This window comes from Triturus cristatus, chromosome 6 (genome assembly GCF_964204655.1).
Source record: "Triturus cristatus chromosome 6, aTriCri1.1, whole genome shotgun sequence".
NCBI classification, from domain to species: domain Eukaryota; kingdom Metazoa; phylum Chordata; class Amphibia; order Caudata; family Salamandridae; genus Triturus; species Triturus cristatus.
The window spans coordinates 1,220,959,816-1,220,986,814 of NC_140589.1; the positions used below are offsets into that span (position 1 = coordinate 1,220,959,816).

At 42.9% G+C, this 26,999-nt stretch overlaps 1 protein-coding gene across 1 annotated transcript in view; it reads left to right on the top strand.

Moving 5' to 3' along the window:
* The window catches only part of SLC16A10 (solute carrier family 16 member 10), a 369,749-nt gene that overhangs the window by 311,467 nt on the left and 31,283 nt on the right, over nt 1–26,999 (top strand). The window contains exon 5 of the mRNA XM_085612135.1: nt 22,816–23,044. Within this exon, the coding sequence (XP_085468261.1) occupies nt 22,816–23,044 (229 nt within the window). The remainder of the gene's footprint in view (nt 1–22,815; nt 23,045–26,999) is intronic.

Below are 26,999 nucleotides of genomic sequence, written 5' to 3' on the forward strand. Positions count from 1 at the left end.
AGGGTGTGGGTGGAGACGATGCTGAAGGCTGCAGAGAGGTCTAGCCGGCTGAGTGGCGCTCTGTGGCCCTGGTCAAGTAGCACACGGATGTGGTCGGTGAGGGCGAGGAAATCGGTTTCGGTGCTGTGGTTGCTGTGGAATCCGGACCGGGAGGAGTTGAGGATGGCTTTCTCTTCGATGAAGGTGGTCAGCTGGGTGTTGACGAATCTCTCGGTGACTTTGGCTGCTTAGGAAAGGAGAGATAGGCCGGTAGTTTTTCAGGTCCGTCTGGTCAGCCGAGGGTTTCTTAAGGAGAGGCTTGACATCAGCCCGCCTCCAGTCGTCAAGGAAGATGCTGGATTCTAAGTTGGCGTTGATGGTGTGGCGTGGGAAACATACTTTACCACGCAACCATTACAACGTGGTATGGTTACATCGTGGTTTTCACAACGCAAGTCGTTACATCGACTTGAACTGGAGGGTGCTCTAGACTAAGGAATAGTGTGAATTACTATTCCAACACTTTCTCTACTGTCCGCACAGACTGGAGTTGGAATAGTAATTCACACTATTCCTAAGTCCAGCGCCCTCCAACGCAAGTCGATGTAACGACTTGCGTTGTCAAGACCGCGATGTAACATACCACGTTGTATCATCATACAGCCATGTGGCGTAGTTCGGGCGCAATGGCTGTGGCGACTCTGTGGAAGATGTGAGGCGGGCAGGGGTCCGTGGGGGCTCCTGAGTGGGTGCTCTTCATGGTCGTGGTGGTATCTTCGGTGGTGACCGATGTCCATGTGGTGATGGTGGGCTGGCAGTCATTGGTGGAGGGGAGGGTGGTTTCTGCAGTCTGTTCGCTGAAGTTGTTGTAGAGGGCCTTGATTTTCAGGTGGAAGTAGGAGCCAAGTTTGTTACGGAGGTCCTGGGACGGTGTGATGTCCTTGGCTTTGCTGGTGGGTTTGGTGAACTGCTGCATGATGTTGAAGAGTTCCTTTGAGTTGCTGGTGTTGGTGAGGACTTTGTTTCGGATGAAGGTCCTCTTGGTGGTTCCAATAAGTTGGTAGTATTCTGTCATGGAGTGCTTGTAGGTGGCCTGGTCTTCGGTGGATTTGTTGTTTCTCCATGGTTTCCCGAGACATCTGCAGAAGCGTCTGGCTACTTGGAGGTCGGTGGTGAACCAGCCGGCTTTCAGGGGGTGATGTCTGTTGAGGTGGCAGAGGGGTGCAAGCTTGCCTGTGCTGCTAGTGATCCAGTGGTGTAGTTCCGTGGCTGCAGAATTGGCGTTAGTCGTGGCGAAGGGTGCAGTTGAGGTGCTCCTCTGTGACCTTGTTCCAATTCCTTTGTGGCGGGCTTGTGAACGGTGGTGGTGCTGAAAGAGAAGTGTACGCAGTGGTGGTCTGTCCAGAGGGACTGCGAGGTGTGGCTGAAGTGAATGTTGGTCCCTCCTACAAAGATGGGGTCAAGGGTGTGTCCAGCCTTGTGAGTGAGGGTGGTGATGAGCTGCTCCAGTTTGAGGATGGCGAGGTTGTCCAGGTGGGTGGTGGAGTCGGGTCGCTGTTGTTTTCGAGGTGGAAGTTCAAGTCTCCAATGAGTATGTAGGCTGTGGTGGTGATGGCATGGGGTGCGATGAGTTTGACAATAGCAGTGGTGAAAGGAGCGCGAGGCCCTTGGGGTCTGTAAGCTAGGGTGCCACGAAGCGTGGTTCTGGGGCTGGTCAGGATCTGGAAGTGGAGAGGGTGTCGCTCGTGCTGGAGGTGGAGAGTCGGAGGGAGCTCTTGTGTGCGATGGCGAGTCCTCCTTCTGGGCGGTGGGGGTGGTCCTTCCTCTGGATCTTGTAGCTGTCGGGGATGGCGGTGACGATGTCAGGGGCGGAGGCGGCGTGTGTCCAGATTTCCGTGAAGAAGACGTGTCTGGAGAAGGGTGTCGAGGAGATCCCAGATCTCAACGGTGTTTTTGTGCAGGGAAATGCACATTGTGGAGGATGCATTTCAGGGTCTCGGTGATGCGGGCGTCCGGCATGGGTGCGGAGGTCATGGGGGTGCTGTGGATGGTGAAGGAGTGTCGGCAATGTTGGCAGGAGAATTGGCCACGGGTGGTGTTCAGCGTCGACAGCTGGCAGTTTTTGTTCCTTCCAAGGTTGAGTGCGAGGAGGGCAGTTGGGTCGTAGCGTTGGAAGGTCGGAGATCCAGGGTCCCTGGCGCTGGTTGCAGTCAGGTCGCAGAGGGGTGCAGACAGCTTGCCTGCCGCACAGTGGCTGCCATTAAATAGGGGAGGGGGAGGGAAGCGGAGCTAGTAGGCGTGAGCGGTAATGGCGGGGGGAGGGGGCGCGGGAGCAGCAGCAGCGGGAAAAGGGCCTCTCAGACCCTTCCCCTTCTAGGGAACTTCAACTTTTCATTCAGGATGCATGTAATTTTAGCTCTTCTCATATTTCAGACCAGTGAAGGTACTCCCTATTTCTCACTATTTCTCCAACTTTTCATAACTATTTAAAGGGAACCATGACAGTTCATCTGCAATTCTTGAATCACTAACAGGCACATGCATCAAAGGAAAACCCGGTCGCAAACGGGCAGATTCTCAGAATCTGCCCCTTTGCGACCGGTATTTTTGCATTTGGGATGCATCATCCCAAATGCAAAAATCGCAATTTAAGGAATCTCTAAATTGCGATTACTTAAATTGCGATTGCATTTAAGGAATCCCAAATTGAGATTCCTTAAATGCAATGCATCAAAGTAAAAAAAATTAGCGATTCGCTAATAGGGGGAGCAAATTACCATGAAGTTGAACTTCATGGTAATTTGCAAAAACTTTGAAAAATGCACTTTTGTGCATTTTTCGAAGTTTCATGTTGCGCACACACATGCCCTTAGGGAATGTGTGTGTGCAACATATGTGCACAGATCAATTTCAAGGGTGCAATAGGGTGTCATTTTGATACCCTTGCACCCTTGAAATTGCATGAGCAATTTGCGAGTACCTACTGGTCTCGCAAATTGCTCATGCAATCTCCAATTCATTCCTATGGGCCTGGAGGCCCTTAGGAATGAATGGGACGGCATTCCTTAATTGCGACCCACAATTTGCGAGTCGCAATTAAGGAATGTGTAGGAATCGCTATTTTTATAGCGATTCCTACATGCATAGGCTTTTGCAATTCCTTAATTGCGATTCCTTAATAATTGCAATTAAGGAATCGCAAAAGCCTACGTTGATGCATGTGCCAGAATGTCTCTCAGCGGGTGCATTCACTGGAAAATACAGCCATCACCAGTTTGGCTTATGAACATGGAAGCCTAGGGTGTGATGCTGCAGTGGCCGGTAGTTTTTTAAGTTAGCTGTATCTTTGGATTATTCAGAGTTTTCGATTATCCAAAGAGAACCTGTCGGGCTATGGGGGCCCTCAGATCTTCAGCTCCCTCTTCTTTCAACTTCCAGTTGCCAAGAATTGTGGCACATGGCAGAATCAGACTACATGTAATAAATGTGAGATCAGAGGCTCTGTCTGCCAGGCTACTGTGAACAGTTTAGTGCAGCTTCACACACCCACATTTTCAAGCTTCCAAACACTCCCAGATGAAATGATGTCCCACAGTTAAACCAAATCAGTGAAATTGCCTAAAAACAATCCCACTGAAGTAGGCAAAAAAGTGATGAGTGGAATGCTTGAATTAATTTCAGTCTTTAACAATTAATTTAGTGCCCACAATGCAGTGCTTAACTTGAAAAGAAACATGTATCAGGCCCAAAGGTATTGCTTAGGAGATCACAGGAGCTTGCACTACTGACTGGAACTGCCACATTCCAGTATAAGTTCTCCCTACTAAACATCACACTCCTATAAATGTGACCATTTGGACAAATTCCAGGCCACTCAAATCAGTAAGAATGGCCTGTATGTGCTAGAGTTATTTTTTAAATGTGTATTTAATTGTTAAACTGATGTGCTTCCTTCAAAAATAGACGGATGCTACCATGTGGTGGACTGTCAAAAGTTAAGTGCTGATGTTAATAATTATGTGGCCGTAAAGAGCATGGCAAACACCGGACCAAATTAAGCATTGCCACAATGCCACCTCAGATTAGACCCTGGCATATGCAAACCAGCCTTGATTCTGCCCCAATAGGAACACTCCAGCCTCAACTGCCAAGTCAGGTCCTATCTAAACTGGAACACACAACAAACCCAGGAAGGATTTTGCCCCAGTTTGGGCTTTTTAGTCGGGTGCTGCTTGTTTCCAGTGACAAAGTGAGCAGTGAGCACGAGACCCACGTCTGCACATACCTGTCACACTTAGGGAATTGCACTGAAAGATACAAGTGATAGGTAGGATCCTACCCCAGACAATGCAAACATTTAGTCTTCAGCTGTACGCTCTACAGCAGGATTTCTGGAAATACTTTCATGCAAAGTCTGCCAGTCTGGAACTTTTCATAGCCACATTTGATAGAATTACATCACCACTCCTACTTCCTACTAATTTTACAATGCCGTAGAGGAGGATACATATGTGCAAAGCAGTAAAACAAAGACGCCGAGAGAAGCAAAACATGAACAGATCATGACTGAGCGAGTATACCTGCATTTACATAGAACGTATTCACAGACTGGACAGTATCTATGTGCTAATCGACACCTCTATACGGAAAGCAATGAAATACCTGTCTTAATTAAACATGAATTGTGATATTTCTCTGGGAGATCCTAATGTGTTGTTCTGAGTCAGACGAAGAATGCTCTGAGAACAATGGCAGGTTTTTTTCCAAGATTAAACCTGTGGTTTCAAGGAGGGTTAATGAGTTTTACAGGCAATCCCGCAAATAACTTATTACAAGCAGATTCTCTAGTGGTTTACGTCTCCACTGTGCTGTGTTTTAGTACGGTATTGTAATTGCATTTATATAGCGCTAATTACCGCTGATGAGGCGTTGAAGTTCTAATATGTTTTTAAAACAACTGTATTTCTCGGTGTCGCATTTTTTAACACACTGACTTAGTGCCACATGTACTAACATTTGAAATTGCAAGTTCCTAATTGCGATTCCATATGAATCGCAATTAGGAAAAGGCAATTACAAATTTACAAAACTCCATTGAGTTTCATTTGCAATTCCCAGTGGGTCGCAAGTGACTTACCTCATTAATATTCATAAAGTCGGTCTCAATTTGCAATACATTGGGAATCTCTAAAAGCCACAGGGATGGTGGCCTGCTGGGTGACCACCACGTCTGTGTTTGCTTTTCAATAAAGGGTTTTTTTTTCAACGCAGCCAGTTTTCCTTAAAAGAAAATGGGATGCATTTAAAAAAATAAAAATGAAAAGTATTCTATAAATTTTTTAAGAGTAGGCAGTGGACCGTGGGACGACTGCCTGCTCTGAAAATAAAGTTTTTGCATGCATTCACAAAGGGGAAGGGGTCCCTTGGAGGGGGAAGGGGACCTTCCCGTTTGAGAATGTGTTAGCACCAAAGTGAAATTGGTGTTAAAAAGCGAATATTTTGCGACCAACATTTGTACATAACCTTGTGATTCGGTATTCAGGAGGGACGACATTAACACGCCCCCTTCCTAATACCGGTTCGTAAAACCCACATTGCGATTTTGTAACAAGTTACTAAATCGCAATTCGGGATTTATACATCCCAAAATGTATTTTTCCTGTTTCAAACGGCCCCACTCGCAGACTGTTACACGAAAATAGCTTTGTACATGTGGCCCTTGATTTCCAAATCTGCGTCTGGCCCCGGTTAACAGCTTCACGTTTTTTTGCAGCCTTTTAACTGAGGCGCGATCTCCTTTATCCATGCTTTAGTATCAGCCTATCCTTCAGGCACATGTATCAGCCATTTTTGCGAGTGCAAACTGTGTGAATCGCAAAAATTGGCCATTTTCACCTGCAAAAAGGGCTTTTGCGATGCACCAACCTGTCAGCCTCTCACAATTTAAGAAATCGCAAATTATTGAGATTTCTTAAATTGCGATTGCATTTAAGGAATTGCAAATTGCGATTAGTTAAATGCAATGCATGATGAAATCACAAATTGCGATTTTGCTAATAGGGGGCGCAAATTACCATCAATTTGTACTTGTTGGTAATTTGCAATAACTTTGAAAAATGCACTAAAGTGCACTTTTCAAAGTTGTAGGTTACACACACACACATGCCCTTGGGGCATGTTTGTGCGCTACATGTGTGCACAGATCAATTTCAGAGGTGCAACAGGGTGTCCTTTTGACACTCTTGCACCCTTGAAATTGCATGCGCAATTTGCGAGTACCTTGTTACTCGCAAATTGGGCATGCAATCTCCCATTCATTCTTATGGGCCTAGGTCCATAGGAATGAATGGGAAGGCATTCCTTAATTGTGACTCACAATTTGCGAGTCACAATTAAGGAATGTTTGGGAATCGCTAATTTTATAGCGATTCCTACATGCATAGGCTTTTGCAATTCCTTAATTGCGATTCCTTAATAATCGCAATTAAGGAATCGCAAAAGCCTACATTGATGCATGTGCCTGTTTGTATCTTATATAGATTTCGGTGTCATCCACACAGAACTGACATCCAGCCTATCTGCATGTTTGTGAAACAGTTAAAATACCTACACAAAAAAATAGGTAGGGAAAATGCTTATTTTTAGAAGCCATGTTTGAATTAAACGCAGCATAGTTTCTCCTGTGGCCGCCTCCTTCTATCTTAGCACGTGACAATACTGCCACCTATAGCATCGAATGAGAACTGATGTTAAATTATTACACCATTAGCAAGCATCTTCTTGAATTTGTAATGTAATTACATATACATAACTCTTAGTACCCGAGATGAGGCGTCAAAGCGCTTTTTCAGCGAGTAGCATGCTATTACAGACCTCATAAAGGATTAGTGGTGAATTAGTACAGTGAAATATGAAAGTAATTTGAGTTGTGGATATGTCAGTCAGTTAGTTGGATTGAGAAGGATAGTGGAGGGATAGAAGAGGGAAATAGGTCTGCATTTATATAGCGCTTATTACCCCTGATGAGGTGCTGAAGCACTTTTTAGGTGAGTAGCACGCTACTCCAGAACCCATAAAGGATTAGTTATGAATTAGCATAGTAAATAGGAAAAAAAATGTAGTAGTGGCTTTGTTAGTCTGTTATTTGGATTCAGAAGGATAGGAGCATTAGAGCTCCTTAGACGGGAACAAGAAGATTCACTTTTTTAGGCACGGGGAGGTGTAGTGATTTTACCAGAATCACTCAATGTTGAGCCAAAGCCGAGATTGGAACTGGGACCCCAAGTTCCTAAGTCAGCAGCTCTGTTCGGCCACATCTTCCTCTGCAGTATTACAGCCACTCTTCCACTTTAAGACATAATTTTTCCGTGCCTTACACATACTAGTAGCCTCTAAATGTTCAGATGCTATTCTTTGGTCCTCTTTGCAGAAGTCGAGTTATGATGGGAACCCCTGCATTCCTATGGGCACCTTCACCTGGTCCCTTTTGGGCTCCCAGCTTGCCTTCACAATCCCTACCAGCCCCATTTTATAGAAGATGTGTGTTCTGGGAATTCCCACAGCAAAGGCTTTTGTTTTTATTCCAGTTCTGGAATTTTCCCCAGAACCATCACTGGCTACAAAGGTGACTCTCCTCCTCTTACAAGAAGTTTGAAGGGGCGTGTGGACGCCAATTAAGTTCTGCCAAGTGTCGCTGTTACAACCCCTGGGTTTTCCTTTACTGTCCCTGGCTGAGTTCTAGCGCCCCCACCCTGTAAATAAGTTCACTGCAGTGATGCCACTTCCAGATGGACTAGTATCAATCAACGCAGTTTCTGCAAGTCTCCACGTCAAAAAACTTATCTGAAAGTACATTTTGAAAATGTAATGAAATTAGGAAAAGGAACACAAATAAGACTGCATAATCAGTAGACAAGTGCCTTTTCCTCCAATATCAACCAAGGTTGAGACCTCAACACCTGTAATTTTGTTCGAAATGATTCTTGACCTTCATATTTTTTATTTTCAAAGGCATCAAACACTTCACATCAGAATTCCAGAGTGACTTGCTCTATGGAGAACCCCTCCCAGCAGCTGGGTAAGTGCTGCTCTAATCTCCCCTGATGTGCATACACTGCAGGTCTGTGGCCAACCTATGCAGACAGTGCATCTCACCACTATACACTGAACTAAACTTCACCAAGGCTGCAAGATTTACAGCTGCTTTTGTATCTTTTGTATATCTAACACAATTAGCTTTGTATTTCTTTAAAATTCAATGTTGGCATGCTACTTCCTGGATTGTCAGCTCTGTCACAGATTTCAAAAATCATATGCCGTCACTCCCTGTGATATCATGAGGGGGTGGGTCAAAGAATGTATGATATCAGTACGTCTAACTTTGGTGAATTGAAGTCTATGCAGAGAAGCATAAAATGAAAAGAAAACATGATAATATAAAATGCTGATTGGGTTACAGACTTGTTTCCAAGATTGGTACTGGATAACCAGGCAAACGTTCTGGTACCTGCATCAAGCAGAGACTATGACATATCATAACATATGCATTTGTAAAGCACACGTTCACCCGGCGGCATCGTGGCACTGAATAACAGATGTTTATTGTTACCCAACAGTACTCATTTTATCAACCTCAGATGGATGAAAGGCTGAGTGGGCCAATCAGGATTTGATCCTGTGACAATGCGATCAAACACAGGCCCCTGCAGTGGACACATTAGTCCACTGAGCCACCAGACCCGGCAGACTACTGCCCTGACTCAAGATCCTTTCTCTTTGTCCATACAAGTTGGGAGATAAGGAATATGAGGCAGGTGACCTCAACTCTATAAGCAGGTTTCTGTACCCTCTGTGAACTGAACCAATTGGCATTTTCTTAATATTGTCTCAAATGCACTGCTTTTGACCTTTACTGTTAGAATTCAGACACAGAGGGGCATATTGATAAGCCCCTAACTCCACCGGAGCATCACTTTTTCTGACTCTTCGGTGGCGTTGCTCTCTACCTCATATTTACAAGGTGCCATTAAGCCACGTAATGTGTTCCTGTGGGCATTCCACCCCAACACCCATTGCTTTTTGATGATGGCCCATATGTACAACCTGGTCTTAGCATGGCGATACGAGGAGTATTATTAATTTCTCCTCGGATTTTGCTTCACACATAGAAACAGCAAATCGCCTTTAAATGTTGTTTATGTGCAGGAAGGTGCACAGAAACAATCGCCCCTACAGCGCAGGCACCCTTGCAACATGTTGCAAGGGTGCCTGCGCTGGCGCTAGGCTGCTATTTTAGCACCAGCACTAGAGTAAATGCAGGGGTGTGCCATATTTTTGTAGATACTGCACATCCCAGTGTTTAAAAAACGTCGGAGGGGGGCGTTACCTGTTTTGGAGTAACATCGCACTCCAACGTTATATTATAAATATCCCCCAGAGTCTGAAACAGAATTCCAGACTACCTTCTAGGAGCTTTCCTTGCTCTTCTACCGCAAGTTCGGGTCAGCGGGATGCCAACATACACCCCAAATCCATCTCTGGAGACTACCGCAAGGCTTCACAGGCATATTTTCCTGGTTGACCGACTCTGCTAGGATAACCTACCTGTCCTATAGCAGAATGTACTCAAATGATGAAAGGTAATCACTTAATTTCTGTTGCTTTCCATGTCAAACTCATGGTAAAAACACACGTAAGTTGGTGGGGAAACACCCATACCCATATGTCTTTCTCCAAAATGTTGCAATCCCTATTATTTCTCTGCTCCTGCAAATACCAGGACGACCATTAACAGTAATTCTGGGACGGGGAAACTGCAGAGTTTTAATGGACCATTCGTAATCGTCTCGCTGCCTCCTGAGTGCCAAATATTTTTGCTGCCTATCCGTGAGTTGAATCATCACACTTGAACCTTCATTGGCCTTTAATTTGCCCAACCAGGGTTTGTCCCAATGAGCTAGTTTCAATTTGGTTTTTCAATCTCATCGGAGCAGTCTGGGATTTTGCCATTATGAGGGGCGGTTGACTGAATGGAGTACATGTTTGAAATTTTTGACCTATGGGATATTAACATTCATCCAATCCCATACCACAAAAATCAAAGTTTACAGGCTGACATGCACAGGAATATCTTTTTGGCCCAGTTCTATGAAGCCAGAAACCAACCAGGTGCTCCTTGGTAGATTTACATGCTCCTGAAATGTTATTTTCTCCCATTGCCAGGGCTTGTCAGTTTTTGAGGTTTTATTATTTCCTGGTTGCGGTATTACTGGGGGATTATAGGTTATCCTTTATAGATATCTTGCAGATAATGGGATATTGCCTCCCCTTTTTAATAACCTTCGCCTAGACTTTCCGTAGGTTGGTAAACAAAGCTCTGGTACTACAGAACACCTCAAACTCTTTTATTAGGGTGCGGTGTTTAGACATTCTAGGTATTACAGGGCAATCATCTGCAAATATCAGAATTGAAAAGCCCGTCACAGACACACCCAAATACCTCCCGTACAGCATAAAGCATATAATCCAACCAGTAGTAAATATGCAGTACGGAAATGGTGCTAGAACTCAACTAGACCCCTCGTCCAACGGGAAAGTCACATGCGCATTTTTCCGGCTGTGCCACCCTCAAAAAATTGGGGTCTACACACGTTTTCCAGGATTTCCCTTAACTTTTCTCAATCACCCTTGTCGAATTCCATCTAAAGGTCGATATTCAAGCAGAGAATTGGCTTGTGGTGGGACTGTTTGATTCATTATTACTACCTGTAGCCAGAAGATGTGCTTAATTGCCCCTAGCCCACTGTTTGCATATGTAAGATCAGGTCGCCATCCTCTTACAGAAGTTTTGATCAATGTGAGATCAGGGTCCCCATGATTTTTAGGTCTGGCGTTAGCCAAGATCTTTGGCATTTACTAAAATTATATGTATAATATACTTATCGGGATTTTCAGTAAGCCCTTCCCTTCAAATGATCTATTGTGTCAGTCACATGTTTCATCCGCCCACTATAGCATACAGTGCGGGACAGTGGGCCAGTCCCCTTCAGCCATTGGCTAACTTCACTGTGAGTGACAGGATTCTGCCCTTTCACAAGGTACACGTCCACATGCAAAGTAGTTGCATTCAGTGCCAGGGTCAATTATGGCAATGTGTGGTTTCTTGACACCCAAAACAATATTTTTGTTTTTGGCCAATGTTTATTGTGAGGATTGAGGAAAGCCCAGCAGCTTTCCCAACCATATAGTTTTGCAAAACCCACAATAAGTGAAAGCAAGCACTTGGCCAATGTTTGTTACCATTGCACCTATTAGTGATATGATGGTTTGTCTGGCGTGGAGATGCAGTTTTCAAAATGCTTCTCCTCCATTTACATGTCAAGCACTAGCACCATACTAATCTTACTAAGTGGTCACCAAATAAGACTGTTTGTTTTGTTCAACATTCCTTTTGTTGAATCATACCATAAAGATGCTTGACACCACTCAGCCCACTAGTCGCACTAGTGAGAGGAGAACATGGCATCTGAATGGAGAGAAAAGATGGACACTGCCGCGACCTCTCAAGTCTGACCTCAACACTTGCTCATGGCTTGTCAAAGTACTTTGCCACATTTCAGCAAGGAACGATGCTGAGATCCATTTTCAACAGTGCTGGAAAAGCGCAAGAACCGGCCTGTGTCTGGCCCCGGGAGTTGGAGGTGAAGCAGGTTCTGGGCCCACACCAGTATATTGTTTCAAGTGTATCCTGGTGCAGTGTGTTGGGGGCGTGTGCAATGAGTGGACAGGTAGTGTGCTTGGCCGCACTACGGGCATAATTACAAGGGGATATCGCCACCAGAACGTCACTTTTAGTGACGTTCTGGTGGCAATATTCCCTTCTCCTTATCTACAAAGCGGCGCTAAGACACTTAACGCGGCTTTACGCCGCCTTGTAAATAAAGACCCTTTTCGCGCTACACTTAGCGTGAAAGCAGCATGCAATAGGTGTTGCAGTGGGCGTTCTGCCCTAAACACCCATTGCTTTTTGATGCTGCCCCATATTTACAAGGCTGGGGAGCGCCAAAAACTGAGGCCAGGTAAAACCTGTTTTTTTGGATTGCGATGCGAGGAGAAATTATTAATTTCTCCTCATTTTTTGCTCTTTCTATGTGTGCTGGATTCTGCAATACACATAGAAAGAGCAAATCGCCTTTAAATATTGCTTATGTGCAGGCAGGTGTCCCTTTCCTGCACATAAAAAATCTCTGTTGCAGTGCAGGTACCCTTGCAACATGACGCAAGAGTGCCTACGTTGGCGCTAGGCAGCTTTTTTAGAGCCAGTGCTAGGGGAAACCCAGGGGTGCGCTGTATTTTTGTAAATACGCGCCGTATTCCTGTGTTTAAAAAATGTTGAAGCGCGGTGTTACCAATTTTGGACTAAAACTGTGTTCCGACATTTATTATAAATATCCCACTATATTCCTTTCCAGCATGGCCACTGTGTAGTATCCTGCATTTGTTAATGTATTGTATTTTACACCTCCTGTTCAGCCCTCACTACACACTGCTAATGTCTATAATGCAAAAACAGAGAGAGGAGGGTACAAGGGAAAATATTTAAAGATCTTCAAGGAAAAAATTCCCCTAAAGAATTCACTATTAACACAAACAAATCCTTGGGTCTAAACTCTTCAAAACTAAGTATGTAAAGTGACGGACTAGAGTGTCACATAGTTCCCTAGTGGGAGAAATCCCTTTCAGGATGAATACCCTCACCCACCAGAGGTGGCCTGCTTCATCATCTTGGTATCTCCTCTTAGTGGGAAAACCTAGTCCCACTAAGGGCTACAACCTCTTCACTGAGAAGAGGGAGCTCAGGGATGTTTTGAGTGAGCCTACCCTATGGAGGATATACTAAAACGTATGTAAAAGGTTTGAGAATTCCCTTGGTTCTACAATTTGAAGAGCATAAAGTATTATGTCAAAGAAAGGTCTATATAATTTTTTTTTTATTTAAAAACGTGTTTCTCATTATTAAACAGATAAAATCACAAAACATTTCATGATACTTCAAATCAAATTAAAAAAACATCATACAGTATATATCAATCCAATCTCAATAACATTAAACAGTGTACCACAATTATGACCAGCATAATATGGAGACAGACACAAGATGTAAGATCCAATTACTCTTCTTTACAAGTGCACATCATATTGAACTCAAGCTTGTTATACATTGATAAATCAGTATATTGTTTATCTGTATTGGTTCTTTGATTGTGCTTATCCACAGCGTCGACGCGTTTCGATGGCTTAAACTGATAATACCATCTTTATCAAGACCACATAATTCTGTCTCACATCACAATTTGTGTTTTTCCTTCAAATGGGGTAACGTTTGTACGTGCTCCTGGCTAAAGCGGCGACAATTGTAACGCCATGCTTGATAATATGTCCCCCTGTTTGGTGTTTTCAGGTTGAGTTGAAAAAGGTTCATATCAGAAGTGTTCCGTTTATGCTATTCAATGGGGAAGGTGTCTGTTTATATGAGACCGTAACTTATCTAAAAGCTTATGCTGCCATCTCCTGACTTTTCTGTGTACTGCACGCATATTATAAACATTTTGCCAGCTTCGTAAATAGAGCGACACTCGGGGAGCTGCTTCCCTGGATGATTTTAAAACAAAAGTTAGAATTTAAGACGCTGGCACCTTCGAATATTTGGGCTTTAAAAATGTGGCTCATTTGTTTCCGCGGTCAATACGCATGTTATTTTCATTATAAATATTTTACTTAAATTCAAAGAAAGTCCTACAAAAAAAGCATCTAGTGGATTTTACAAAACATTAAAAAAACACATATAATACGATATAATGGAAATGACGACAATATAATTAGTCTTATTCGATTTATCAGTGACAAAAGTATTGTAAATCTTAGTGGGGCCTATTTACAAACAGCATTGTAAAGTGCGATTAGTAGTACTCCAGTAGTACTACTCACGCAATGCAAAATTATATTCATAAACCTGCATGCAAAGGGCTCCGCCTCACCTATAGTTTCCATATGAGATCTCCGCCACAACTGCATAGATCTCCATACACATGTTGCTGCACCCCAAACAGGACCCAAAACACTAGTAAATGGACTGCAGCTCAGACCTGGAATAAGTCCAGCAGCACCCATGGCTAACCACAGGCACTGTCACACCCTCCCACAGAAAATAATGGAGGCAGGGACTTCAAATAACACCCCATAGAAAATAATGTTAACATAAATTAACTTACTTTGACTGCTTAAAATATATATCAATGTGATTAAATGTAAAATGTACTTTTAATTATTTTAATAACATTTTTTCATCTAAATTAATTCTATGCATAGATTTGTCATATTTAATACATAATAAATAAATATAAACATTTCTCTTTAGGTGTTTATAGATGTCTTTAAATAAACCTTTAAAAAAGTTTGTTTTTTAAATAAAAAGTAAGTTAATAGTGTCCTAGAATGTTTTTATTTTGTACTCCACTTTAAAATAAAAATATGCACTTAATTTACATTAATATATATCATGAAAATATTTGTTCTATTTTTTAAAGTTTAATATATTTGTAACTTTCCCTAAACTTTACCAACTAGACCTGCACCTATTTGTGAAAAAGTCACACATACTAACTTTACAGTGAGAAATTAGGGTTCACTCACTAATTTCATGGGGTGGATTACACATAAACCTACACTTTGTAGTAAATTTACACTTATAAATGGTGAGTATCCAAAAGTAGTTAATTTACTACTATGTGTGAGAGTAAACTTACATGTGTAAATTTACTCAAACTATTTAGCTCCACCGGATTGAGGCAATAGGGACCGTACTTATCCTACTGTGGGGAAAGTAAAAAACTAACTTTGGTGCACAGAACCAACTCCCCTAAACTTCCAAACGTTAAGGAACCCTTAACTCATCAATCAATACATAATGGTTCAGCACCCAACATTGTGTAAATCAAATGATTTTACATCAAGGAAGAGTTCAGCAAAAGCACTTCAAGTAGTGTGACATAAATTACATATTTCTTAATACAACGCGTCAATCAAACATATTCAGTTTATGATCCTTTATTTATGATTTTTTCATCTTCTTCTTCATAATCCGTTAAAAACCATAGCCAACGCGCTTCTTCCTCTTGGACTTCTTCAGGGCTACAATGACATATACAAATATTTGTTTTAATTATAATATTTACAAATCCATAAAACAGACATACAACATGACTAATTCTGACATAACAACACCTATATAATATTTATTCTAATTAATGATAAGTCCTCATGTTACCCTTAAATGGAAAAAAGATACAAAATATAAGCACATTATATTAAACAAGCTGAACTCGTTAATTAACAATATTATCATCAATACATTGTGAATTCAGTAGACTTGTTTATCTATATTTAGTCAGCTCCATCTCTTTTTAAATAAATAAATACAAATACATATATAATAAAAAATAAAAAAACAAAAAAATAATCCTTACATGTAAAACAAAGTGGGTTTAGTGCTATGTGAGGTTAAAGAAATCTGGACACTAAAAGATGAACAAGTCTACTGAATTCACAATATATTGATGATAATATTGTTAATGAATAAGTTCAGTTTATTTAATATACTGTGCTTAAGAAGAAGATGAAAAAATCATAACTAGAGGATCATAAACTGAATATGTTTGATTGACGCTTTGTATTATGAAATGTGTACATTTTCTCACATGTAAATTTACCTTTGGGATTAGGCCCCAGTGGGTGCACTAGTGCGCCTATTAGACAACAAGCCATCCATGATCAGTCTATATGATTTATTATTATGCTTTAAACCTTTTTCATACAAGTTGAACATGGCCATCCTGCTCCCTGATCTAATGAGTGACTGCAAAATCTGCATGTCCAAACACTTTGTGACAACAATGTTTACTTAACAGTTTACATCAACTCATAATCACATTATGCGTCTTGTAAAAGTCACTCCGTTTCTATCCCCTTGTTTCTGGGTCAAGGCAGCAATGCACCAAGATAATAATCTTAAGGTGATTGGGAGGATTGAACTTTTCTAGCAAACTTTAACAAGAATGTTCAATTCTATTAAGGACACAGGGACGATGATTGTGCTTTCTCTTCTTTGGCAATTTATTATAGCTGCCATATTTGAAGGAAGTAGAAGAAATAAACTACACATCCCACCATGGAGGCTAGCTTCTTGCCCCAGGGTGGGTTTGCACAATCTTCAGGCCTTCCTTCTTCACAGTGTTATCAGACTGAACCCAAGGATGGTTCAGCTAGTACACTCCAAAGGCTGGTAAGTGGTGTGAGTGGCCGATTAGATGGATGCATTACTAGTTTGGGGGGGGCTACTGCCTAACGGATTTGCTCCGCCCCCATGCATAGTATTACATTCTTTCTTTTGAAGTATGGTACATGTTGCTGAAACTGTATTGTGCTTCACACTTATTCTGCTCCTTTCCTCCTCTCGTTTGTACGTCTCGTGACACACACACACGTGTTCTGGGATGATTTCTTGTAGCCCCCCCTTGAGTCACTTGGCTTGCTTTACCCAGGCTTGAGGTGAGCATGCTTCAGTCATCTGTTCACTATCCTCCATCACATCTGTGCCAGGGAGCCAACAGCAACAAAAGTGGGTAAGAAGGAGCGGGTGAGAGGGGGAAGTGAGGTCACACCTTTGGCCATCCTGCATGGTATAGAGTAAGAGGTCGCGCAAACCTCTTGGTACCATTAAATTCATACTTAAATTAAAAACTTACCTTTTCCCAAGCTAATAATTGTCTCTTTGTAGCCTAGGATCCAGACCTGTACCGGACCTCGGCCTCTTCAGGGAGCAGTTGCATTTCTAAGCGCGGGGACACACCGTCTTGAGTGTAACCAGGCGCTCTAAAAGTGGGTTTATTATTATTATTATTATTATTAAGGCTCCGGCTAGAAGACACAGCTCTCCACCACCACCAGGGCCCAGTTCATGATCATAACCTCCACACTTTACAATGCTGCCCCAATATTTGACGGAACACGAAATCGCCTCAGTAAACAGATCTTTGATGTGCCTTGTGTTTTCTTCATTGATTCTAAAGCCCCGCATGTAGATGGACAAGAGCTGGATTAAGATTGATTAAAATGAGAACTACCAAATCTCTGCCATACTGCTCTCCTAGCTGAAACGATAGAACCAAGATAAGGCTGCTTTCATCACATTGTCTCTTTTTTGTTATTCACCACTAAAAATGAAAGTGGAAGAACATTTCAGATGGTGGGGAAAATGCTTTCTTATGTAAACTAGAAGGAACAGCTGTCTCTGAGATATAGGAAAAGTGTTAGGCTCGCATGGACGGGCGAGGACAGAAGGGTAGCATGAAGCAGGCCAATCCACTCTTGCACTGCCAGAGCTGGCTTTAGACATGGGCAAGCTGGGCCCAGGTCGAAAGCATCTTGATTAAGATGGCACACGGAGGTGACCTAACAAATATTTCCATTTTTTTTTAATCTAGGCTCCTCAGCACCTGCTTATTCTCTCCTGGCCCTCCCTAAATCTTCAATTCCCTTAAGCTAACTTCATTTCTGTTTCACCCCATCACCTTTCCTTCATTTCTCCTCTTATCCCACTCCTTCCTGAGGCATCTCACCTGCAATTTGGAGCTGAAGGTGTAAAGCCTGGCTGGGTGAGGGTGTGGGAGAAGAGGAGGGTTCAGGGGGAGAGGAAAAAGGCCAGAATCAGGAGAGGTGCCAAATGTGGATACACCTGGGGTGCTATGTCAGCAAACACCGTCTTGATCAGGGCAACAAATGGCCTAGTACATTGTCTCTTACGCCCACATGTGCAGGGTGCCAGTCTGGCTAGAGTGTGAGCCACTCCTCAATTAGGGCTTGTAGGTTTGGTTCTCGTCCACTTTTGGAAACCTTTGAAAGCTGAAGAAGGGCTTGGTGCATGAAACCCCTCCTTTGGCCTACCTGCATGGCCTAGCAGGAGTACGTGGAATCTAGGGCTTTTAAAGTTTGCATAGTTTCCACTCAGGTTGCCATCCTTGATTGCTCTTCCGCTTTTCTCCTTTTTCATGGGTATATTGTTTCAGCAGCAGGCAGTATCATTACCTTAAAAAATGTTATGGTTGCTGCTGATGTCACCTGTTCCAATTCATATTGGCATCCATTTGCTGATTTAATTGCCACCTGTGCCTGGTCTAAGTTGTCATATGGATTACTGGGCCTTCTCTGATTACCTCTTTTTTTTGGTGTACATCACTGATTATCACACTTCCTTCTGCCTGTATGTTTAGTCCTCATTACAATTCAAATGTGTGCATCTATTTCTCACATACCCTTACCCGTCACGTCACCAGGTGCTACGCCCCCTAACATAACTGCTCCTCAGTGGTTATCACTTCCCAGAAAACAAAAACAACAGCCGCCCAAACACACACCCTACATGATATAGCTTCCTGTCCATGTGGGTAAATAGTTTAGCTCCCCACAAAGGGGTAGTAAGTGCTATACAAATGCTACAAAACAATACAATTAATTAGCTCTTTGCTAATTGAGGAGTAGTGGGAGAGGTGTCGTTGGTACCATCTTCTTGTAATCCTCATTACTCTGATTCCCCACTCCTCCTCCCAAAAGTTACGACCTGCTCTCCTTCCCAGGTATGTTTTGCCTTTGATCCCAGGTGAACTCGGATAGCTACACTTAATGTTCGGAGGGGGCAGTCATTCTTTATGAGCTACACCTGTGTGGGGAGATGCACTTCCTCGAGGAAGAAGGTTTGTGTTTTGGGAAAAGACTGTAAGTGGCAAAGGAGAAGGATTAACCTCATAAAGTAGCAAATGGCATAACAAAGGGAGAATCGAATTAGGATTGGTGGTAAGCAGTCGGATCTTTCATTTTTATGAGCTGTTGATAAAGATATTTCAAACACATCACTTGATGAGTCTGAAAAACAGTGTAAACCCCAGCTACATGACACAGTTCTTAATTTGTTGGGAGTAGACCCCTGCTTTTTACTGCCAACTTGCTTTGCCTTTCAAGCCTCAGCAGAATGTCTGAGCAGGCGATTATGTCAGCTTGCAGGTACAACCCACCACCGACCTGCCTCTTGCCCTCCCAACTCGAGAGGACCCGATTTCATGTCGGGAAACTGAACTAAGGGCATGATTTAGGTCTTGGCGGACAGGTTACTCCATCAGAATGGTGATGGGTATCTCGTCTCCTGAAATATAAATCCCATTATATCCTATCGCATTTATACTTCGACGGATGGGATATCCGTCATCTTTATGACGGACCTTCCCGTCTGCCGAGATCTAAATCAGACCCTAAGTCTGGTGTCTTACAAGTGCTTCAGCACCTGCTATAAGCTGGCTGGTCACATCCTCCTGATGCTGCAGTCCCTCAGGCCTTGGGCTAATGCTTCATCGTTCTGCTTTTTTATCAGCAGAGCCAGACACCTTAGTGTGTTTTATAATGTATGAGACAATTCATTCCTCTAACAGGATATTGGCTACAAGTTCTGATGGGTCTCTGAATACTTTGTTACTCCTTGACCAAAAACATAAAGTCTATCCAAGGCAAAGCTGGCACTCAGCACAACAGGGAATTACACCCAATATGGTCAAAGAACTTTTTCTAATTCCTCATTTAATTGTATTTTCATGGAATCCAACCTTGCTCATTTTCAGGACCCTGCAAAGCATCCCAAACAATAAAACAACTTCTGAAATATATTTTAGGCTACTCGAGGCTTAGGCCAATAATCCTTGGCAAGCATTTCTGATAAACACAAAAGTTCTTGGTTAACGCCAGACCTAACTAGGGGTCCAATTCTTAAAGAAAGACACATAAGTTCGCCAATGGTAGATGTCCTTGCATTAGTGCAGATTTTAAGGCTTTCATGAATTCACAAGAATTTACAGATTTAGGCTAGGAAATCGTACTCCTGGAAAATATTTGCGAACTGCATTTTAGCACAAGCAGATACGCATGTGTAGATTTGCTCATGCGAAAATCTGTTGAGCAGTAACAAGTGCACTTTTCCACCAACCACTTTTTTCCCCCAACCCTGGAAGAAGTTTTACTTCTGCCTGTGTCAGGAATAAATTACCATTCTTTCTCTGTATGGCGAAATATTAGAGACGAGTTGATAAAAACTTGTATAACATGCAAATTAGTAGGTTTTCACAGAATCAAAAGGGCATTCCTACAATGGGGAACTATTGATTACCGCTATCTCCTGCACCAGTATGCAGATTTGTGGAAAGGTGGCAAAATAAGGGAATTGCTAGTATTCAAACCCTACTATGGTATGAGCTCTGGCATAATCAGAGAGGCTCTTATCAGAGCTCTTATATAAAGAGATTGCTGATATAATTTGTTGCTGTAGTACAAGGCACCAAAGGGACAGGTGGTTTTTGTTACAGGACAAGTAGATTCATGAAGCAACCTGTCCCGTGGGCAAGTAGATATTTTATTAAATTCCACACCCCTGTGCCAGGGTTATGAATTTTAGTAAAACTTAAAATCTTTTCAATGTACAAAAGCCACACTAATTGGATTTGCCAATGCTTGCTTATAAGGTACCTAACTACATTTCATAGGGCAATTCAGAGCAACATCAATATGCTTATGTGTTGAGCAATTTCATATATGATTGCTGTTTCAACCATCCTACAGAGTCTCCATTGTCTCCTGGGCCTATATTAATTAGAGGGCGAACTGTGCATGTTCGTGCTGTGATGCACTGATAACTGGATGTGCCGGCGCAGACCTAGACAGTGTGCAATTGCACTTACACCGAGGACTGCGTAATAGTGTAAGGCGGACTGAGTGTATAAAGCTGCTTGTCTACTTTTCACTGTCCAGGCAGCAGTCCAGCCTGCCTTTGAAAGGTGGGGTAGATATCCAACTGCAGGCGGGTACTGCTGATGATTGTATCCACCTATAGAGTAATGTCCTAGGGGGTCCATAGTTCCACTAGTTTCCTTTTCAAGGGTGGCCTTGGGGCCTACTGACTGTGCGCCACCTCTATATAGGACGCAATGGACCTGTTTGCGAAGGGCACAGAGAGAACGTTTTTCCTCATTTGCATGTTACCACACCCCCATGTGAATGAGGGAACACACGGTCATGATCACGCAGGTGCAGAGTATGCACTGGCACGGTCCATACTATAGACGGAGCCGCACAAGCATCTGTGGGCCTTACCAAAGTGCTACCGGGGTGCAAGAAGCAGATGCAAATGCCGGTTGCTGGGCACACGCTTGTCATTTTCCAGTGACAGTGCCAAGCCTGGCTCCACCTTCAGTTGGATTTGCTGGTGAGACAGCCACCAGAGGCCTACTGGCTCTATTGCATCAGAAGGGTCTTCATACACTGGTCTTTCCTGCCCACAAATGTCATTCAAAGCATGGCACAGACAACGAGGAAAAAATGTAAAATGACCCCTACCTGCAGAGAGAAGATTACATAAAAGGAATATTGTATTGTTATTTTTCCCCAAAACAAACTCCCTTCTTTGCAAATAAGTTTTAGAGAAACAAGAACATGTGGACTGGCCTGTCATGCCCCAGTGAGGTGATATTTTCACTGAAAGTGTGCCCAACTTGTCGGTGGGAGCACTTTTGATAAAAAAGAAAACTCCTGCTGGACACAGTGTAGTGTTTTACCAGCCACTCCTACAAGGGCTTGCTTATACTCACACCCCACACCCATCCACCACAGGCGTTACGAGTGCCCGAGCGCTCGAGCTCGTGGCCAGTAATGTGTGCAGTAACCATGTGTCTGTGTCACTTATTTATCTACTATGTGAGCACAGGGCCCACGGCTTTACAGCCACAGCAGCACGGGCAACTAACTTTGATAGGTAAGCCACTGCAGTGCTGGTGGTGGGACCTCTGCCATGCTTTGGGTGTGATGCCCATACAATAAATAGGGACTAGCAACATATCAATCAGACGTTAAAATGACACAATTACACAAATATCGATGATTAAGCACTGGCCCATTAATTTGGTATGACTGGAGGTGGATTAGAAAGAGTTCTGCAATCGGTGGGAGTGAGTCTTGCTTGATGCCAGTCGAAATATTCATGGTAATATATTTTATGTACGGGTAATAGAATATGACAATGCGAGTCATCACAACGCGTTCCATAACAACGCTGTCATTACAACGACCGCGTTGTTACCTCGTAAAGCCATTAAAATGCAAGTCGCTACATCAACTTGCAGTAGATGGCGTGCTGACATTAGAAATGTATAATTTACTATTCCAACGTCAGCGATGTAACAGTAGGGAAGGTGTTGGAATAGCAAACTATATTATTCCTAATGTTAGCACGCCTTCTACTGCAAGTCGATGTAATGACGTGCGTAGTAATGGCAGTGCGTGGTAACAACGTTGTCATTGTAACAACCGCCTTGTAAGGGCATCGCGATGTGATGCCAGCGCTGTAGTGGCTGTTTCCCCGGGTAATATTTTACAGTTTATGTTTAGCCAGCTTTGTTTTTATTTTAACCTGCAACCTAATTTGATGGGAACATTCATAAAGAAAGAAACTTTTGTAATGATAATGAAGCACTTATCTTGAGTGCCCGATTCCAGAAAAAGTAGATACTTCAATCATTTTTTAAGCATTTTGTAGATTTATCAAATGTAGAGCTCCCATCCACCAAGTAAACATAATGATACAAAAATGGCCATTGAGTATGGGCTTCAAAATATGACATTCAGATAATGCTTGTCTGCAGTGGTGGCGCTAGGTAGATACCCAACTGTAATCCTCTTGTCTACCTACAGGTTGCCTCGTTCTTCTTCATTGGCCTGATGTCCATGATGATTCCGCTGTGCAATGCCTTCGGGAGCCTCATTGCCGTCTGCCTCTTCATGGGTCTCTTTGACGGCTGCTTCATCTGCATCATGGCTCCCATTGCCTTTGAGCTGGTGGGTTCCCAGGATGTCTCCCAGGCCATCGGCTTCCTACTTGGATTCATGTCGATTCCCATGATGGTTGGTCCACCTGTTGCAGGTAAGGAGATCCGTGGCAGCCATTGCACATTTAATAATCCTTTATGATGATACATGCCAAGCAGGATCCTTAAAGGAAAACTATGGCAAAATATTGCGGGGTAGATTTATGAAAAGCACACGCAGCGCAGCAAGTCACCTTGTTGTGCTGCGTGACAGGAAAAGGGCAGGAATGCACCGTATTTAAGGCAATACGGCACATTCCTGCCTTTTCACCTGCGCTAGCGCCCTTTGGCATCCTATTGCCAACGCAGGCACCTTTGCAGTATTGTTTTTGTGCAGGAAGGGGCACCTTCCCTTCACTATATGCACTTACCTTTCAATTGTTTGTTCCTCGATATTCTTGTACCACAATATTCTGTGGCTTTATTTATTTATTTATTTATATTTAAATATCTTTATTGTTTTTTTCTAAATTTCTTTCTTTTGCTTCTGCTTACATTTTGCATGACACTACATAATAATCAAAAGCAACACATAAACCTGTGTTATACAACCTCATTAGAGCACTATGCAGTTCAACACTGTACATTACAGGAGCATAATCTGAATATGTCATAGTGCTCACAAGTAGCATCAACAAGCAGTAAACCATGCCACGCTATGATTGCCTGCCCACATTTCCGCACCATTGTTGCCAGCTCGCAAATGAAATCACTGGTCCTATACACTAGTATGAGGTCTCCTAAACAGTGCGATGACATATGTCGTCTGTAGACGTAATGGAGATCAATGTACAATTGCAGCAATACCCTAACAGAGGGGTTTCACAAAAGAAACAGGAGAGAGGAAATGGAGATGTACCAATAAAACATATGCTAACTATTGAACGTCTACTAACTACCTACTAAAAACAAAGAAAAAAAAGAGGAGCTGCCATTTATGAATAAATGTGATAGCCTTTGCTGGACTGTGTGATGATCGGTATATCTCTGCCCTCACAGTGAACGGGTTCCCCAGGGTGGAGCTTGATTTCGCAAGAATTCTGAGGGGCAGTTGTGTGTCAGTGAATAATTCGATAGGAAGGGGTGAGGGGCCCTCCATTCGGGTTACAGCTATGTAGCGGCTTCTAACAGTTGGTGATTCCCATTCCCTGATACCGCGTCCCCCGTGACCCAGGGCCACCATTATACATAATATGTGTCAACCGGATGAGTATCGTCTTCGTCCTCATTTCCCTTGTTGTTGAAGGCTGAAAGTATAGTGTCCCAATTTTGCGCAATGGGAAACTTGCACAGCCCCGCGGTTTTCTCCCTGTGCAGCGCTGTACTTTCCGCCTGGGCCCAGACCGCAAGTGATCTTCTCCAGTTAATCATTTCATGGAGGTCTGCATGTTTCCATCTCTTCGTAATTAAGCGTTTTGCAACTATCAACCCTATGTCTCTAAATCGTGATGTTTCTTTGATTTTCTTGGTCCTCACATAAATCCCCAATATACAAACCTCCCATGTTTCCGGCAGGGATGTGTCAGTGCAGAGCGCTAGGGATGCGGTGACTTTGCGGCAGTAGTTTTGGAGGGAATCGCAGGACCATAGCATATGAAAAAGGTCCGCATCAGGACGCTTACAGCACGGGCACCCAGAAGTAGTAATTGAAATATCTGTTAATTTTATCGGGAGAGAGATACGCTCTGTGTAAGATGTAAGTTTGTATTAATTTGAATTTGGAGCTTCTCGGTATATATGTGGTGCCGGCCAGGACATTGTCCCATTCCTTGTCAGTCCAGCGTTCACCAGCGGGCACGGAGGGATATCATTGGTTTCAGTGTGTGTGTAAGCAAGGCTGTCACCAAAGAGTCGATAGGGCTCTCGTTAAAGAACTGCCCTTTTGGTAAGTCAGTGTTATCTGCCAGAGTCTCGAATGTTAATAGCACACCATCTCTATAAAGATCGCCCAGAGTGTCTATGCCTGCCGTGCGCCAATGTGTGAGGGCCTCCTCAGAAGTGCCCGCCCTCCCTCTTGGTGTCCCCAGAAGTGGTAGTGTCGGGGCATATGGAATAGTGGCGCGGGTGAGATACAAGCTCCTCCTATAACACCTGTACGCTAATCCTAAATGTAGCTGGGACGGACGTGGGGACTTGGCCGCAGGATGAAACAAGTGACAGATTTGGGTATGAGTCCACGGCTGCTGCAAGGTCGCCGTGTCATCTAGTTGCTGCCACTTAGCCATTTCGTTACCCACTGCAGCTGGGCAGCTATATAATATAGCTCCATGGTTAGTTGCTACTTGGGATGATTATGAGCTGGATAAAAAGGTGCTCACTAAGTACAGTAAATATTTCTTGGCTAAATTGTTTCCGCTATAGGTGCCCAGGACGGAGGTAATCATCCAACACCTCACCATTCAGACCAAAAGATCTATACAAATTTTGAAACAAGCCCTGACACACTAATATATTAATTGAATACTATCAATAATATCAGTTACAAAATCAGTATATACAAACAAATGCACAATTTATTGGTTGTTCTTGTTGAGACTCCAGCCAACACGTGTTTCGTCGCTCGGGACAAGACACCCGCGACTTCCTCAGGGCTGGAAAATATATATACAAAACAGAATATAAGCCCAAACACTCAGGCATCAATGATATAGTCACAAAAAGGTGAATTATAAGTGAACTCAATTGTCCTCATCCAATACCCTCAAAATTTCCTGGAGCAGGTGCTGATGCAACACATCTAAGAAAGTGAAATCAGTATATCTGATAAAAAGGATTTTAAAACCAAGGTATTTTTGTGTTATTAGTTCAATTGGGTTGTGCATATCAAATCAAGCAATAATGATGTACACCCTGGAGCAAAAAACATGGGAAGGACCCATGAAATAAAGGGGGAAGGGTAGGATTATTCATGCAGTATATCACCCAAAACTTAAGCGACATCCCATGCCTACCTTACAGTCAATGGAAAGGTCTTGTGTGCCTACCAATCAAAAGGAAAAGTAAACAATGTATATATTTAATACACTGTGTCTCCTGATACACTTTGATCATTGTGATCAAACAACCATGTGGTCTAGAACATAACTTCTGACTGTTAATGATTCCGTTCCATTCTAAATGTGGCTGGACAAGTTGCAGTAAATTCCAATACGGGGTTTTTGTTAAACCAGATATCTGCAACAATATGATAAAAAGTCCCGACTTAGAAACACGGAGCATATCGCTACAGAGGCAATCATAACCATCATACATGGAGACTATCTTTAGTTCGGACAGTATTAAATTGAGAAAGTTAATCAAGAAAAGTCTCATATAACCGGCAGTATTCCCGTGTGTAGGAAAAAACCACGGAATATTCTAGCCCAAGTAAAACGGCTTACTGCACGAGTGGCCACCACATATGTGAACAAAGAAAGTGCTTAATAATGGCTTACCGATCACGCACGATGTGTATACACTCCGTGCTAGGATATGGGCTGTAAAGTAAATCAGCCCGCGACGCGCTAAAATAAATAAGAGTACAAACACGAAATCACAACCTATTTTTACGATATGACGAATCTAAGTCCATACTAAAAAATGGGCAGACCACAGGCATCGACCTACCTATATTTTGCGGTGTCTGAATATGAGTCCAAATCACCGGCATCTCAGTATGGCCGAGGTGTAACCGGGGATCCCGGAAGTTCGGCTTTATTCTTAACGCCGCCCCGAGAGTCTAGTGTGTTTCAAAGCAGTCACGATCGTGACGAACTCAGCCGCCATCTTAAGGATATGTTTGTAAATCAACGGGTCTCGTAATATCTAATTGTTGAACATGAACTTAAACCGACACAGTCAAAGTCACTTAGAATATTAATAAGAAATAATAATAACCAATGGTGGCATATCTAGTATTCTGTTGAATTATGTACCTTACTAGGAATTGCTAGCGGTCAGAAACATCTTTAAATAAACGATTCAGGCTGCCATCTTGAAACGGTCATGATGACATAATAATTGAAGGGTTCA